The following is a 17,519-nucleotide window of genomic DNA, read 5'->3' on the forward strand; positions in this document are numbered from 1 at the left end:
AAAAAGGAGAGAGAATCAGCCCACTATTAAATATCCACTGGGCCAGCCACTATTAAATATCCACTGGGCCAGCCACTATGAAATATTCCACTGGGCCAGCCACTATTAAATATCCACTGGGCCAGCCACTATTAATATCCCCTGGGCCAGCCACTATTAAATATCCCTGGGCCAGCCACTATTAAATATCCCCTGGGCCAGCCACTATTAATATCCACCTGGGCCAGCCACTATTAAATATCCACTGGGCCAGCCACTATTAAATATCCACTGGGCCAGCCACTATTAAATATCCACTGGGCCAGCCACTATTAAATATCCACTGGGCCAGCCCATATTAAATATCCACTGGGCCAGCCACTATTAAATATCCACTGGGCCAGCCACTATTAAATATCCACTGGGCCAGCCACGATTAAATATCCACTGGGCCAGCCACGATTAAATATCCCCTGGGCCAGCCACGATTAAATGTCCACCTGGGCCACCACAGGTAAAACACCTTCTGACTAATGAAATGTCAAGCCAGCAAAGATGTAACACATACTGACTAACGAGGTGACACCAATGTGTTAACGTGATAACCTCCAACCTTGAAATATAAATGTAAAAGCCTGTAACCAACTGGGTCTTTCCCTCAGTCTCAGCTTTAGTTGGTTTTCATGACGTTGGCACTTAAAAGCTGAATTACAGTAAATACATAACTTACTTGATGCAAAGCTCCAAAACATCCATTCTTAACAATGTTATCCATTCTTAACAATGTTATCCATTCATAACAAAACATCCATTCATAACAAACATCCATTCATAACAATGTTATCCATTCATAACAAAACATCCATTCATAACAAAACATCCATTCATAACAATAGTAGCCATCTAAATCCACTGCATGTCATGTATATAATGAATGTTCCAACAATATGATATCATTCTAATGTAGGCATTCTATAGCAACCAGCCCCGCCACCCCTATCTCTCCACTGATTGGGTTGTGGTTGTTATGGATGAAGAGGCAATGACTAGTGACAGGCAGTGTTGTGTTCGAGACCGATTCAAGACCGGCGCAAATCGAGTCCGAGTCGAGACCAAGACCGGGGGTGGAGTGGTGGTTGGGGGGGTGAGGGGTCCAATTCAATTTAGACCAGGGATGGGAAATTGGGAACTCTGTCGTGGTCTTATTTACTGTTGAGAGTTACAATAGTAGAATACCCAAGGTGCTATTTTGAAATTTGGTTGTACATCAGCAGTTTTCTCTTTTTACGCCAGTCACTGACAGTTACTCAGTTAGCAATGTCAGCTAACATGTTATAGTGAGTCTAGCTGCCAGCTATCTAAACTTTAAAATATTCCTGGTCAAATTAAGGACTGGGGGCCCTCATTGATCATCGGATATCATGTTAAAAACTGCACATTGTTCTCTCCGCCCCTAAATATTCTCTCTGCCCCATGGTTAAATATTCTCTCTGCTCCATGGCTAAATATTCTCTCCGCCCCATGGTTAAATATTCTCTTTGCTCCATGGCTAAATATTCTCTCTGCCCCATGGCTAAATATTCTCTCTGCCCCATGGCTAAATATTCTCTCTGCTCCATGGTTAAATATTCTCTCTGCCCCATGGCTAAATTTCTCTCTGCTCCATGGCTAAATATTCTCTCTGCCCCATGGCTAAATATTCTCTCCGCTCCATGGCTAATATTATCTCCGCCCCATGGTTAAATATTCTCTTTGCTCCATGGTTAAATATTCTCTCCGCCCCATGGTTAAATATTCTCTCCGCCCCATGGTTAAATATTATCTCCGCCCCATGGTTAAATATTCTTCTGCCCCATGGCTAAATATTCTCTCTGCCCATGGCTAAATATCTCTCCTGCCCCATGGTTAAATATTATCTCCGCCCATGGTTAATATTCTCTCTGCTCCATGGTTAAATATTATCTCCGCCCCATGGTTAAATATTCTCTTTGCCCCATGGTTAATATTCTCTCTGCCCCATGGCTAAATATTCTCTTTGCTCCATGGCTAAATATTCTCTCTGCCCCATGGCTAAATATTCTCTTTGCCCCATGGCTAAATATTCTCTTTGCCCCATGGCTAAATATTCTCTTTGCTCCATGGCTAAATATTCTCTTTGCCCCATGGTTAAATATTCTCTTTGCCCCATGGTTAAATATTCTCTCCGCCCCATGGTTAATATTCTCTCCGCCCCATGGTTAAATATTATCTCCGCCCCATGGTTAAATATTCTCTCTGCCCATGGCTAAATTTCTCTCTGCCCCATGGCTAAATATTCTCTCTGCCCATGGTTAAATATTATCTCGCCCCATGGTTAAATATTCTCTTTGCCCCATGGTTAAATATTATCTCCGCCCCATGGTTAAATATTCTCTCTGCTCCATGGTTAAATATTTCTCCGCCCCATGGTTAAATATTCTCTTTGCCCCATGGTTAAATATTCTCTCTGCCCCATGGCTAAATATTTCTCTTTGCCCATGGCTAAATATTCTCTCTGCCCCATGGCTAAATATTCTCTCTCGCATGGCTAAATATTCTCTTTGCCCCATGGCTAATATTCTCTTTGCCCCATGGCTAAATATTCTCTTTGCTCCATGGCTAAATATTCTCTTTGCCCCATGGTTAAATATTCTCTTTGCCCCATGGCTAAATATTCTCTTTGCCCCATGGCTAAATATTCTCTTTGCCCCATGGTTAAATATTCTCTTTGCCCCATGGCTAAAATATCTCTTTGCCCCATGGTTAAATATTCTCTTTGCCCATGGTTAAATATTCTCTCCGCTCCATGGCTAAATATTCTCTTTGCCCCATGGCTAAACGCTCATGGCTCACTGGCGGCTCTGGACGCTCATGGCTCGCTGACGGCTCTAGACGCTCATGGCTGGCTGGCTGACGGCTCTGGCAGATCCTGTCTGGTTGGCGGCTCTGGCAGATCCTGTCTGGTTGGCGGCTCTGGCAGATCCTGTCTGGTTGGCGGCTCTGGCAGATCCTGTCTGGTTAGCGGCTCTTGGCAGATCCTGTCTGGTTAGCGGCTCTGGCAGATCCTGTCTGGTTGGCGGCTCTGGCAGATCCTGTCTGACGAATGGCTCTAGCGGCTCCTGACTGACTATCGGCTCTGACGGCTCGGGACAGACGGGCGGCTCTAATGGCTCGGGACAGAACGGATGGCTCAGACGGCACTGGGCAGACGGATAGTCAGACGGCGCTGGGGACGGATGGCTCAGACGGCGCTGGGGGACGGATGGCTCAGACGGCGCTGGGGAGACGGATGGCTCAGATGGCGCTGGGGAGACGGATGGCTCAGATGGCGCTGGGGAGACGGATGGCTCAGATGGCGTGTGGGGAGACGGATGGCTCAGATGGCGCTAGGGAGACGGATGGCTCAGATGGCGCTGGGGAGACGGATGGCTCTGGCCGGATAAGGCGCACTGTAGACCTGGTGGCGTGGTGCCGGAACTGGAGGCACCGGGCTAAGGACACGCACCTTCATGCTAGTGCGGGGAGCAGGGACAGGGCACACTGGATTCTCAAAACGTACTGTGTGCCTGGTGCGTGGTACCGGCACTGGTGGCACCGGGCTAAGGGCACGCACCTCAGGACGAGTACGGGGAGAAGGAACAGTGTGTACGGGCTCTGGAGACGCACAGGTGGCTTAGTGCGTGGTGCCGGAACTGGAGGCACTGGGCTGGAGACACGCACCATAGGAAGAGTGCGTGGAGGAGGAACAGGGCTCTGAAGACGCACTGGAAGCCTGGTGCGTGGTGTAGGCACTGGTGGTACTAGGCTGGGGCGGGGAGGTGGCGCCGGAAATACCGGACCGTGCAGGCGTACTGGCTCCCTTGAGCATTGAGCCTGCCCAACCTTACCTGGCTGAATACTCCCGTCGGCCCGACCAGTGCGGGGAGGTGGAATAACCGCACCGGGCTATGTAGGCGAACCGGGGACACCATGCGTAAGGCTGGTGCCATGAATGCCGGCCCGAGAAGACGCACTGGAGACCAGACGCGTTGAGCCGGCCTCATGACACCTGGCTCAATGCCCAATCTAGCCCTACCAGTGCGGGGAGGTGGAATAACCCGCACCGGGCTATGCACACGTACAGGAGACACTGTGCGCTCTACTGCGTAACACGGTGTCTGCCCGTACTCCCGCTCTCCCAGGTAAGCCTGGGAAATGGGCGCAGGTCTCCTACCTGCCCTCGGCCCACTACCTCTTAGCCCCCCCCAAGACATTTTTGGGGTTTCTTCTCGGGCTTCCAGCCACGTCTCCTTGCTGCCTCCTCATACCAACGCTCTTGGGCTCTCGCTGCCTCCATCTCCTCACGAGCGCGGCGATTGTCCCAATATGCGCCCAGTGTCCTTTTCCCTCCAATACTTCCTCCCAAGTCCACGAGTCCTGCTTACTTGGCCGCTGCTCGAATTTCCGCTGCTGTTTCTGGTAGGGTGGGTGGTTCTGTAACGGTTCTCCTCTTCTCTTCATCCGAAGAGAAGGAGCATGGATTGAACCAAGACGCAGCGTGATACTTAGACATGATATTTATTTGACACGAAACAACGAAGACAAAAAACGAACTATACTTGAATTAACTAACAAAATAACAAAACGAATGTAGACAGACCTGGACGTAAGAACTTACATGTAACACGAAGAACGCACGAACAGGGAAATGACTACATAAAAACCGAACGAACAAAATGAACAAACAAACCGAACAGTCCCCTATGGTGCAACACAGACAGACACTAACACAGGAGACAACCACCCACAAACAAACAATGTGACCCCACCTACCTTAATATGATTCTCAATCAGAGGAGATGAAAACCCACCTGCCTCTAATTGAGAACCATATTAGGTACCCAAACCAACATAGAAACAGAAAACATAGACTGCCCACCCAACTCACGTCCTGACCAGCTACAACATACAAAAACTAACAGAAAACAGGTCAGGAACGTGACACTCTGCTCCATGGCTAAATATTCTCTCCGCCCCATGGCTAAATATTCTCTCCGCCCCATGGCTAAATTTTCTCTCTGCTCCATGGCTAAATATTCTCTCCGCCCCATGGCTTAAATATTCTCTCTGCTCCATGGTTAAATATTCTCTCCGCCCATGGCTAAATATTCTCTCCGCCCCATGGCTAAATATTCTCTCCGCCCCATGGCTAAATATTCTCTCCGCCCCATGGCTAAATATTCTCTCCGCCCCATGGCTAAATATTCTCTTCGCCCCATGGTTAAATATTCTCTCCGCCCCATGGCTAAATATTCTCTCTGCTCCATGGCTAAATATTCTCTCTGCTCCATGGCCGATGTGTAGAATTGCAGCAAACTGTGTTTCTTTAAAACAAACAAATAGGCTAGAGCCAGCTCTGACTGTGTGGGTATCGATGTGGGTGCAGACCCGTGAGCCCCTGCGACACTTCGTGATGAGTTCTGATTGGTTKTSTGGCCCCCACCTACATCAAAGTTGCCCATCTCTGCTAAAGACATTCAGAATGGTGAACAAATGCATGCTGGAGGGCAAATGGAGCCACTTCAAATGATCACTAACCCAAGCAGATGTATAATAAATCAAAATTACAGGTACCTGCGTAAATAAAGGAAACTGCTGGAGTAAATGAAGGACACAAAGTATACTGAACGCAGGTGCTGCCACACAGATGTGGTTTCTGAGTTAATTATKCAGTTAACATCCCATCATGCTTAGGGCCGTGTATAAAAATGGCCTGTGGCCCATTTATCTTTGGCTACCATGGCTAGAAGAAGAGGGAATTTCCTGTAATGAAGAATAAATACAAACATTCATGGCTCATGACGTGTTCATATACTGTGACCTCCTGGGCGACCCTGACCATTGGGGCGGCTGATGAGCTGTGTGCTTCCGCCAGTGTTTCCACCATCGTCAAGACACCAAATGATGGGATTTGTGATGGAAGAACGGCGTCCTATTCCCTCCAATAGAGTTCCAGTCACTAGTAGAATCTATGCGAAGGCTCAAACATCCTATAATGTTAACTGCTATGCATTGTTATTTAATGACCTTACTGGACTTAATTTGATATTCAACCAATGTTTCTGTTTTGATTTCCAGAACATCCCAAATCATATCAACCTGCCCAAGGTGGGTCATGCCAAAGACTACCCTCTCTTCTTTGGAACGGCCATCTTTGCTTTCGAGGGCATAGGAGTGGTAACGTATTACTGTTCATTTAAAAAAWAWATATATTTTACCTTTATTTAACTAGGCAAGTCAGTTAAGAACACATTCTTATTTACAATGACGGCCTAGGAACAGTGGGTTAACTGCCTTGTTCAGGGGTAGAACGACAGATTTTTTTACCTTGTCAGCTCGGGGATTTGAACTTGCAACCTTTCGGTTACTAGTCCAACGCTCTAACCACTAGGCTACCCAATGTTGAACATATGCCGCAAAAAAAACTTTATTACCATGTAATTACATGTTAATAAGGACATAATTGCATGATATTACAACGTTACTGCAGTAAGGACGGTGTAGTTTCATAGGAATAATGGCAACTTAAGGTGAAGTGTTACCTAACGTTGTTCCTCTCCATGTCCCAGGTCCTGCCCCTGGAGAACAAGATGCAGAAGCCTCAGAGTTTCAATAGGGTTCTATGTCTGGGAATGGGCATCGTCACCTTCCTCTATATCAGCTTGGGGACCATAGGGTATATGACCTTTGGAGAGGCCATAGGGGGAAGTGTCACCCTTAACTTACCCAACTGCTGGTGAGTTCTTCTTACAATGTACTGAAGAGATGGTGCTGTATAGAATCATCACATAGATACTGAAGAGATGGTGCTGTATAGAATCACATAGATACTGAAGAGATGGTGCTGTATTAGAACTACTAGGTACTTGAAGAGATGGTGCTGTACTATATAGAATCACGATCAGATACTAAAGAGATGGTGCTGTATAGAATCACAAAGCAGCTGTATATTTTAACAGTGTAACACTTGTCATAATTGTATTCATCGAAAGGCTTTTGGTCATTTTTGGATTGCCCGAAGTATGCATCGTCTTGAAGATTTGACCAAAACAGGATCTCTCTCTGTCTTTACTGTGGCCCTAAATAGGTCCTCTCTCTGTCTTTACTGTGGCCCTAAATAGGATCCTCTCTCTCTGTCTTTACTGTGGCTCTAATAGGATCTCTCTCTCTTTACTGTGGCCCTAAATAGGATCCTCTCTCTGTCTTTACTGTGGCCCTAAATAGGATCCTCTCTCTCTGTCTTTACTGTGGCCCTAAATAGGAACCTCTCTCTCTTTACTGTGGCCCTAATAGGATCCTCTCTCTGTCTTTACTGTGGCCCTAAAATAGGATCCTCTCTGTCTTTACTGTGGCCCTAAATTGGATCCTCTCTGTCTTTACTGGGGCCCTGAACAGGATCCTCTCTCTGTCTTTACTGTGGCCCTAAATAGGATCCTCTCTCTGTCTTTACTGTGGCCCTAAAAATGATCTCTCTCTCTTTTACTGTGGCCCTAAATAGGATCCTCTCTCTCCTTTACTGTGGCCAAATAGGATCCTCTCTGTCTTTACTGTGGCCCTAAATTGGATCCTCTCTGTCTTTACTGTGGCCCTGAACAGGATCCTCTCTCTGTCTTTACTGTGGCCTAAATAGGATCCTCTCTCTGTCTTTACGTGGCCCTAAATAGGATCCTCTCTCTCTTTACTGTGGCCCTAAATAGGATCTTCTCTCTCTTCATGTGGCCCTAATAGGATCCTCTCTGTCTTTACTGTGGCCCTAAATAGGAGCCTCTCTGTCTTTACTGTGGCCCTAAATATGATCCTCTCTCTCTTTACTGTGGCCCTAAATAGGATCCTCCTCTCTCTTTACTGTGGCCCTAAATAGGATCCTCTCTCTCTCTTTACTGTGGCCCTAAAAGGATCCTCTCTCTCTTTACTGCGGGCCTAAAAAGGATCCTCTTCTCTGTCTTTACTGTGGCCTAAAAAGGATCCTCTCTGTCTTTACTGTGGCCCTAAATAGGATCCTCTCTCTCTTTACTGTGGCCTAAATAGTCCTCTCTCTCTCTTTACTGTGGCCTAAATAGGATCCTCTCTCTCTCTTTACTGTGGCCCTAAAAGGATCCTCTCTCTCTTTACTGCGGCCCTAAAAAGGATCCTCTCTCTGTCTTTACTGTGGCCCTAAAAGGATCCTCTCTCTGTCTTTCTGTGGCCCTAAAAAGGATCCTCTCTCTGTCTTTACTTGTGGCCCTAAAAGGATCCTCTCTCTTGTCTTTACTGTGGCCCTAAAAAGGATCCTCTCTCTCTTTACTGTGGCCCTAAAGGATCCTCTCTCTGTCTTTACTGTGGCCCTAAATAGGATCCTCTCTGTCTTTACTGTGGCCCTAAATTGGATCCTCTCTGTCTTACTGTGGCCCTGAACAGGATCCTCTCTCTGTCTTTACTGTGGCCCTACTAATAGGATTCCTCTCTGTCTTTACTGTGGCCCTAAATGGATCCTCTCTTGTCTTTACTGTGGCCCTAAATAGGATCCTCTCTCTCTTATGTGGCCCTAATAGGTCCTCTTCTCTCTTACTGTGCCCTAAATAGGATCCTGTCTGTCTTTACTGTGGCCCTAAATAGATCCTCTCTGTCTTTTGTGGCCTAAATAGGATCCTCTCTCTTTACTGTGCCCTAAATAGGATCCTCTCTCTCTCTTTACTGTGGCCCTAAAAGGATCCTCTCTCTCTTTTACTGCGGCCCTAAAAAGGATCTCTCTCTGTCTTTACTGTGGCCCTAAAAAGGATCCTCTCTCTGTCTTTACTGTGGCCCTAAAAGGATCTCTCTCTGTCTTTACTGTGGCCCTAAAGGATCTCTCTCTGTCTTTACTGTGGCCCTAAAAGGATCCTCTCTCTGTCTTTACTGTGGCCCTAAAAAGGATCCTCTCTCTGTCTTTACTGTGGCCCTAAAAATGATCCTCTCTCTGTCTTTACTGTGGGCCTAAAAGGATCCTCTCTCTGTCTTTACTGTGGCCTAAAAGGATCCTCTCTCTGTCTTTACTGTGTGCCCTAAATAGGATCCTCTCTCTGTCTTTACTGTGGCCTAAAAGGATCCTCTCTCTGTCTTTACTGTGGCCTAAAAGGATCCTCTCTCTGTCTTTACTGTGCCATAAACAGGATCCTCTCTCTGTCTTTACTGTGGCCCTAAGTCCAAGTTTAGAATGTTTGTGTGATTGTTTTGTCATCATAAGTAGCTCATCTGACACTAATCACCAAATTAAAATCTATCTCAGCCATTAGTTTCAAGTTAATCCACTTTGTATTTCACTTAATTTGACATTCTCAGCATTTATATTCATGCTTAAAAAACTCAGTGCACGTTTCCCTCTGGTGTGTAGTTAACAGCCTACTAGATGTTCTGTAAATACACTACTGTACTGTCTCTATGGAGACACTGACACAATGACTGGGAGATGCAGCAGTCACATTCGTTCATGGTGGCAGGTTACAAGACATTATGAGCCAGACACCATGAAGCCATGCAGACCCATGAAGCAGACACATGAGCCAGACACCATGCAGACCATAGCAGACACCATGACCAGACACATGAGCCAGAGAATTCAATTTAAGGCAGTAAGCCTGCTGATACTTTGCTCAATCTTGCCTTAATCAAAGTAATCAGTCAGGTAGATATAGAAGGAACAGATCAGTCAGGTAGATATAGAGGAACAGGTCACAGTCAGGTAGATATAGAGGAACAGATCAGTCAGGTAGTATAGAGGAACAGGTCACAGTCAGGTAGATATGAAGGAACGATCAGTCAGGATGATATAGAAGGAACAGATCAGTCAGGTAGATATAGAAGGAACAGATGAGTCAGGTAGATAATGAAGGAACAGATTGAACAGGTCAGAGGGAGGCAGCATTGAAAGAGAGTTGACCAGTGAAGCTGTGAGGAGGCGTGGCTTACGCCAAGTCCACTGTGCTCTCGGAGCTGCTCTCAGCTGTCAATAGGGCGGCATTGCAGGATAGGATAGTGGCCACGCACACACAAACCTATAAATAAACACCACACCACCACCTGGCTCAAATGACAGGAAGCTGTGCCATAGGTCACTCTGCTTCCTCCACCTGGACATTTAAACCTGGATACTTCTGTTCTGACTATCTATAGACTGATAGGAGGACGCTCTTTAACTTGTCACGATGGAACAACAACACAGCGCACTTCCATACATCATCTGAATGTTTTTCACGCGTGTTTGTCTGAGCTGGAGTATCAGTCCTTGTTCCTCAATGAGCTGACTAATCGGTGGCATTGATTGGATGTTAACTGATTAGCCAGGTCGCCAGGTCAGCAGGTCATGAACCTGTAGGAAAGGGTCAGACAATGATGAGCGTTTGTTAGCCTCATACAGACCAGACTTGACAGGAAAATAGCTGCGGCATTCGTTTCCTCATCACTGGCCATTCAATCAGCTCACTTACTGTCTTATAGTTCATTCTATTCAGGTACATTATGTCTTACAGTTCATTCATATCAGACTACATTACTGCTTACAGTCATTTATACAGACTACATTACTGTCTTACGGGGCCATTCATATCAGGCTACATTACTGTCTTACAGTTCATTCTAGTCAGACACATTACTGTCTTACAGGGGTCCATTCTATTCAGCTACATTACTGTCTTTATAGTTCATTCATTCAGACTACATTACTGTCTTACAGTTCATTCATATCAGACTATTACTCCTTACAGTTCATTCATTCATATCAGACTACATTACTGTCTTACAGTTCATTCATATCAGACTACATTACTGTCTTACAGTTCATTCATTCATATCAGACTACATTACTGTCTTACAGTTCATTTATATCAGACTACATTACTGTCTACAGTTCATTCATTATATCAGACTACATTACTGTCTTACAGTTCATTCATATCAGACTACATTACTGTCTTACAGTTCATTCTTCATATCAGACTACATTACTGTCTTACAGTTCATTCATATCAGACTACATTACTGTCTTACAGTTCATTCATATGACTACTTACTGTCTTACAGTTCATTCATATCAGACTAATTACTGTCTTATAGTTCATTCATATCGATAATTACTGCTTACGGGGTCCATCATATCAGACTACTTACCGTTCTTACAGGGGTCCATTCATATCAGACTACATTACTGTTACAGTTCATTCATATCAGACTAATTACTGTCTTACAGTTCATTCATTCATATCGACTACATTACTGTCTTACAGGGTCCATCATTCAGACTACATTACTGTCTTACAGTTCATTCATTATCAGACTACATTACTTTTACAGGGCATTCATATCAGACTACATTACTGTCTTACAGTTCTTCATATCAGACTACATTACTGTCTTACAGTAATTCATATCAGACTACATTACTGTCTTAGGGGTCCATTCATATCAGACTACATTACTGTCTTATAGTTCATTATATCAGACTCATTACTGTCTTACAGTTCATTCATATCAGACTACATTAGTCTTATAGTTCATTCATATCAGACTACATTACTGTCTTACAGGGTCCATTCATATCAGACTACATTACTGTCTTATAGTTCATTCATATCAGACTACATTACTGTCTTACAGTTCTTCATATCAGACTACATTACTGTCTTACAGTTCATTTCATATCAGATACATTACTGTCTTATAGTTCATTCATATCAGACTACATTACTGTCTTACAGTTCATTCATATCAGACTACATTACTGTTTTACAGGGTCCATTCATATCAGACTACATTACTGTCTTATAGTTCATTCATATCAGACTACATTACTGTCTTACAGGTCATTCAATAGACTACTTACTGTTTTAGTGCATTCATATCAGACTACATTACTGTCTTACAGTTCATTCATATCGCTACATTACTGTCTTACAGGGCCCATTCATATCAGACTACCATTACTGTCTTACAGTTCATTTCTATCAGACTACATTACTGTCTTACAGTTCATTCATATCAGACTACATTACTGTCTTACAGGGGTCCATTCATATCAGACTACTTACTGTCTTACAGTTCATTCATATCAGACTACATTACTGTCTTACAGTTCATTTCATATCAGACTACATTACTGTCTTACAGTTCATTCATATCAGACTACATTACTGTTTTACAGGGTCCATTCATATCAGACTACATTACTGTCTTATAGTTCCATTCATATCAGACTACATTACTGTCTTACAGGTCATTCATATCAGGCTACATTACTGTCTTACAGGGGTCCATTCATATCAGACTACATTACTGTCTTACAGTTCATTTCATATCAGACTACATTACTGTCTTACAGTTCTTCATATCAGACTACATTACTGTCTACAGTTTCATTCATATGACTACATTACTGTTTTACAGTCATTCATATCAGACTACATTACTGTCTTACAGTTCCTTATATCAGACTACATTCTGTCTTACCATTCATATCAGACTACATTACTTGTCTATAGTTCATTCATATCAGACTATAATTACTGTCTTACAGTTCATTCATATCAGACTACATTACTGTCTTACAGTTCATTTCAATGACTACATTACTGTCTTACAGTTCTTCATATCAGGCTACATTACTGTCTTACAGTTCATTCATATCAGGACTACATTACTGTCTTTACAGGGGTCCATTCATATCAGACTACTTTACTGTCTTACAGTTCATTCATATCGACTATCTTTATGTCTTTATCAGGTCTGAATCTCATATCAGACTACATTACTGTCTTACAGTTCATTTCATATCGGCTACATTTACTGTCTTACAGGGGTCCATTATATCAGACTACATTACTGTCTTACAGTTCATTCATCATTCAGACTACATTACTGTCTTACGTTCATTCATATCAGACTCATTACTGTCTTACAGTATTCATATCAGCTACATACTGTCTTTACAGTTCATTCATATCCGACTACATTACTGTCTTTTCAGGGGTCCATTCAATATCAGACTACATTACTGTCTTACAGTTCATTTCATATCAGACTACATTACTGTCTTTACAGTTCTCATATCGACTACATTACTTCTTACAGTTCATTCATATCAGGCTACTTACAGTCGTTGAAGTTCATTCATATCAGACTACATTACTGTCTTACAGTTCATTCATATCAGACTACTTTACTGTCTTACAGTTCATTTCATATCAGATACCTTACTGTCTTACAGTTTCATATCCTCAAGACTAACATTACTGTCTTACAGTTCATTCATATCAGACTTACATTTACTGTCTACAGGGGTCCTATTCATATCACGATACATTACTGTTCTTACAGTCATTCATATCAGACTAACTTACTGTCTTATAGTCATTCATATCAGACTACTTACTGTCTTACCTCCTTTCATATCAGACTACATTTACTGTCTTACAGTTCATTCATATAGACTACATTACTGTCTTACAGTATTCATATCAGACTACATTACTGTCTTACAGGGGTCCATCATATCAGACTACATTACTGTTCTTTGCAGTTATTCATATCAGACTACATTACTGTCTTACAGTTCATTCATATCAGACTACATTACTGTCTTGCAGTTCATTCTATCAGACTACTTACTGTCTTACAGTTCATTCATATCAGACTACTCTGTCATACAGGGTTCATTCATATCAGGCTATTCTCATACAGTGGTTCATTCATATCAGCTACTCTCATACAGGGGTTCACTCCAACTTGAATTGCAGCCATTCAAAGGCATAAGATTGTATTCTCCATCTCTGTTTCTACATGATGATTATTGTCACACATTGCTGTGCTGTTTGACTATTACCTTCTATTACTGATTACGTAATAATTAGTCCTACTCATTCATTAATATGATGTCTCCTCAGGAACTTTGAAATGCAGTCATCATAAAACCATGGTGGTTGTGTGTGTCTTGCCTTTGCTGTGAATTTAACCTCTCTTTCTCTGTTTCTCTCTCTGTCCCTCTCTCTCTCTTATGTCTCTCTCTCTGTCCCTCTTTCTCTCTCTGTGTCTCTCCTCTGTCCCTCTTTCTCTCTCTGTGTCTCTCTCTCTGTCCCCTTTCTCTCTCTGTGTCTCTCTCTCTCTGCCTCTTTCTCTCTCTGTGTCTCTCTCTCTCTGTCCTCTTTTCTCTCTGTGTCTCTCTCTCTCTGTCCCTCTTTCTCTCTCTGTGTCCTCTCTTCTCTCTGTCTCTCTCTTTCTTCTCTCTCTCTCTCTCTGTCTTTCTCCAGGATGTATCAGATTGTAAAGCTTCTCTACTGTTTCGGTATCTACATCACCTTTGCCCTTCAGTTCTACGTGCCAGCTGCCGATCCTGATTCCTCTGTGGTGCCCGCGTCTCAGAGAGATGGGAACTGACGGTTGATCTCCTGATCCGCACTGCGCTCGTAGTCTTCACCTGTGAGTATGACGTCTGTCTTTCTGTCTGACGCCCCCAGGGAAGTCTACCATCCCCAATGCCTCAGTGTGTAGTATTGCATCTGGCTAGAGTGTCTACTCTGAAAACATTACTTCACCTGTGAGTCTGACTGAAGTCTCAAGCGCCTAGGCTGGTGGTAGGCAACTAGGCTCAGCCGCAGGCCAAATTTTGTTATAATATTTTGTACACTGCAAATTGACCACAATTAAGCCCGTAAGAGATTGCCCCCCTGCCTGTTGCCGCCCCCTGCCTGTTGCCGCCCCCTGCATGTTGCCGCCCCTGCCTGTTGCCGGCCGCTGCCTGTTGCCGACCTGCCTGTTGCCGCCCTGCCTGTTGCCGCCCCCGCATTGTTGCCGCCCCCTGCCTGTTTGCCGACCCTGCCTGTTGCGCCCCCTGTGCTGTTGCCGCCCCCTGCATGTTGCCGCCCCCTGCCTGTTGCCGACCCTGCCTGTTGCCGCCCCTGCCTGTTTGCCGCCCCCTGCCTTGTTGCCGACGCCTGTTGCCGACCGCTGCCTGTTGCCGACCCCTGCCTGTTGCCGACCCCTGCCTGTTGCCTACCGCTGCCTATTGCCGAACCCTGACCGGAGGCAGTGGGACATCCCTTGTTACGTCACCAATGTAGTAGACCTGGGTTCAAATTGTATACATTATCACCTGGCTGGCTGGCTGGCTGGCTGGCTGGCTGGCTGGCTGGCTGGCTGGCTGGCTGGCTGGCTGGTCGTTCCTATCTGACACGCAGTCCCACAAATGTCTTGTCTGACAATGGCCACTGGGCCATCCACACCTGAGTTCAAATAGTTTCTGTTTTCTTTCAGATAGTTTAGCTGTGCTTGTTTGAGATTGTCTGGTGCAATGGACTAGTATTTACAATGGTGTTTGTTTTTCACTGGTTGACCTTTTCTTGTGACAACAGGTCACAAATCTTGCTGCTGTGATGGCACACTGGTATTTCACCTAATAAATATGGGAGTTTATCAAAATTGGATTTGTTTTTGAATYCTTTGTGGGTCTGTGTAATCTGAGGGAAATATATCTCTCTAATATGGTCATACATTTGGCAGGAGGTTAGGAAGTGCAGCTCAGTTTCCACCTCATTTTGTGGGCAGTGTGCACATAGCCTGTCTTCTCTTGTGAGCCAGGTCTGCCTACAGCGGCCTTTCTCAGTAACAAGGCTATGTTCACTGAGTCTGTACATAGTCAAAGCTTTCCTTAAGTTTGGGTCAGTCACAGTGGTCAGGTATTCTATCACTGTGTAGTCTCTGTTTAGGGCCAAATAGCATTCTAGTTTGCTGTGTTTTTTTGTTAATTACTTGACACATTGGAAAGAATTATCTTTTTGTTTTCTCATGATTTGGTTGGGTCTAATTGTGTTGCTGTCCTGGGGCTCTGTGGGGTRTGTTTGTGGTTGTGAAAAGAGCCCCAGGACTAGCTTGCTTAGGGGGCTCTTCTCCAGGTTCATCTCTCTGTAGGTGATGGCTTTGTTATGGAAGTTTTGGGAATCGCTTCCTTTTAGGTGGTTGTAGAATTTAACATCTCTTTTCTGGATTTTTATCATTAGCGGGTATCGGCCTAATTCTGCTCTGCATGCATTATTTGGTGTTCTACATTGTACACGGAGGATATTTTTGCAGAATTCTCCATGCAGAGTCTCAAGTTGGTGTTTGTCCCATTTTGTGAATTCTTGGTTGGTGAGCAGACACCAGACCTCACAACCATAAAGGGCAATGGGTTCTATGACTGATTCAAGTATTTTTAGCCAGATGCTAATTGGTATGTTGAATTTTATGTTCATCAAATTTTATTTGTCACATACACATGGTTAGCAGATGTTAATRCGAGTGTAGTGAAATGCTTGTGCTTCTAGTTCCGACAGTGCAGTAATATCTAACAAGTAATCTAACAATTTCACAACAACTACCTTATACACACAAGTGTAAAGGAATGAATAAGAATATGTACATAAAGATATATGAATGAGCGATAGCCGAACGGCATAGGCAAGATGCAGTAGATGGTATAGAGTACAGTATATACATATGAGATGAGTAATGTAGGGTATGTAAACATTATATAAAGTGGCATTGTTTTAAAGTGGTAGTGATACATTTATTACATACATTTTTCATTATTAAAGTGGCTAGAGATGAGTCAGTATGTTGGCAGCAGCCACTCAATGTTAGTGATGGCTGTTTAACAGTCTGATGGCCTTGAGATAGAAGCTGTTTTTCAGTCTCTTGTCCCCGCTTTGATGCACCTGTACTGACCTCGCCTTCTGGATGATAGCGGGGTGAACAGGCAGTGGCTCGGTGGTTGCTGTCCTTGATGATCTTTTTTGGCCTTCCTGTGACATTGGGTGGGTGTAGGTGTCTTGGAGGGCAGGTAGTTTGCCCCCGGTGATGCGTTGTGCAGACCTCACTACCCTCTGGAGAGCCTTGCGGTTGTGGGCGGAGCAGTTGCCGTACCAGGCGGTGATACAGCCCGACAGGATGCTCTCGATTGTGCATCTGTAAAGTTTGAGTGTTTTTGGTTACACGCCGAATTTCTTCAGCCTCCTGAGGTTGAAGAGGCGCTGCTGCGCCTTCTTCACAACGCTGTCTGTGTGGGTGGACCAATTCAGTTTGTGCGTGATGTGTACACCGAGGAACTTAAAACTTACTACCCTCTCCACTACTGTCCGTCGATGTGGATAGGGGGCTGCTCCCTCTGCTGTTTCTGAAGTCCACGATCATCTCCTTTGTTTTGTTGATGTTGAGTGTGAGGTTATTTTTCCTGACACCACACTCCGAGGTGTGTTTTGTTGATGTTGAGTGTGAGGTTATTTTCCTGACACCACACTCCGAGGTGTGTTGTCTCTACCTTTTGCCCTTTGTGCTGTTGTCTGTGCCTAACATGTTTGTACCATGTTGTGCTGCTGCGCCCATGTTGTGTTGCTACCGGTGGTTGGTTGTCATGTTTGTTGCTACCATGCTGTTGTCATGTTGTGTTGCTAACCATGCTGTTGTCATGTTGTGTTGCTACCATGTTGTTGTCATGTGTTTGCCTA

General features: G+C 44.3%; 1 protein-coding gene across 1 annotated transcript in view; it reads left to right on the top strand.

Annotated features, from left to right (window-relative positions):
• Positions 1 to 17,519, top strand: part of LOC112069668 (proton-coupled amino acid transporter 1-like) — a 118,114-nt gene that overhangs the window by 60,626 nt on the left and 39,969 nt on the right. Inside the window, 4 exon segments of the mRNA XM_024137031.2 lie at positions 6,115 to 6,213; positions 6,606 to 6,772; positions 14,289 to 14,383; positions 14,386 to 14,457. Of these exon segments, the coding sequence (XP_023992799.2) occupies positions 6,115 to 6,213; positions 6,606 to 6,772; positions 14,289 to 14,383; positions 14,386 to 14,457 (433 nt within the window).

The sequence above is a fragment of the Salvelinus sp. IW2-2015 genome, unplaced genomic scaffold, assembly GCF_002910315.2.
Source record: "Salvelinus sp. IW2-2015 unplaced genomic scaffold, ASM291031v2 Un_scaffold1073, whole genome shotgun sequence".
Taxonomy (NCBI): Eukaryota; Metazoa; Chordata; class Actinopteri; order Salmoniformes; family Salmonidae; genus Salvelinus; species Salvelinus sp. IW2-2015.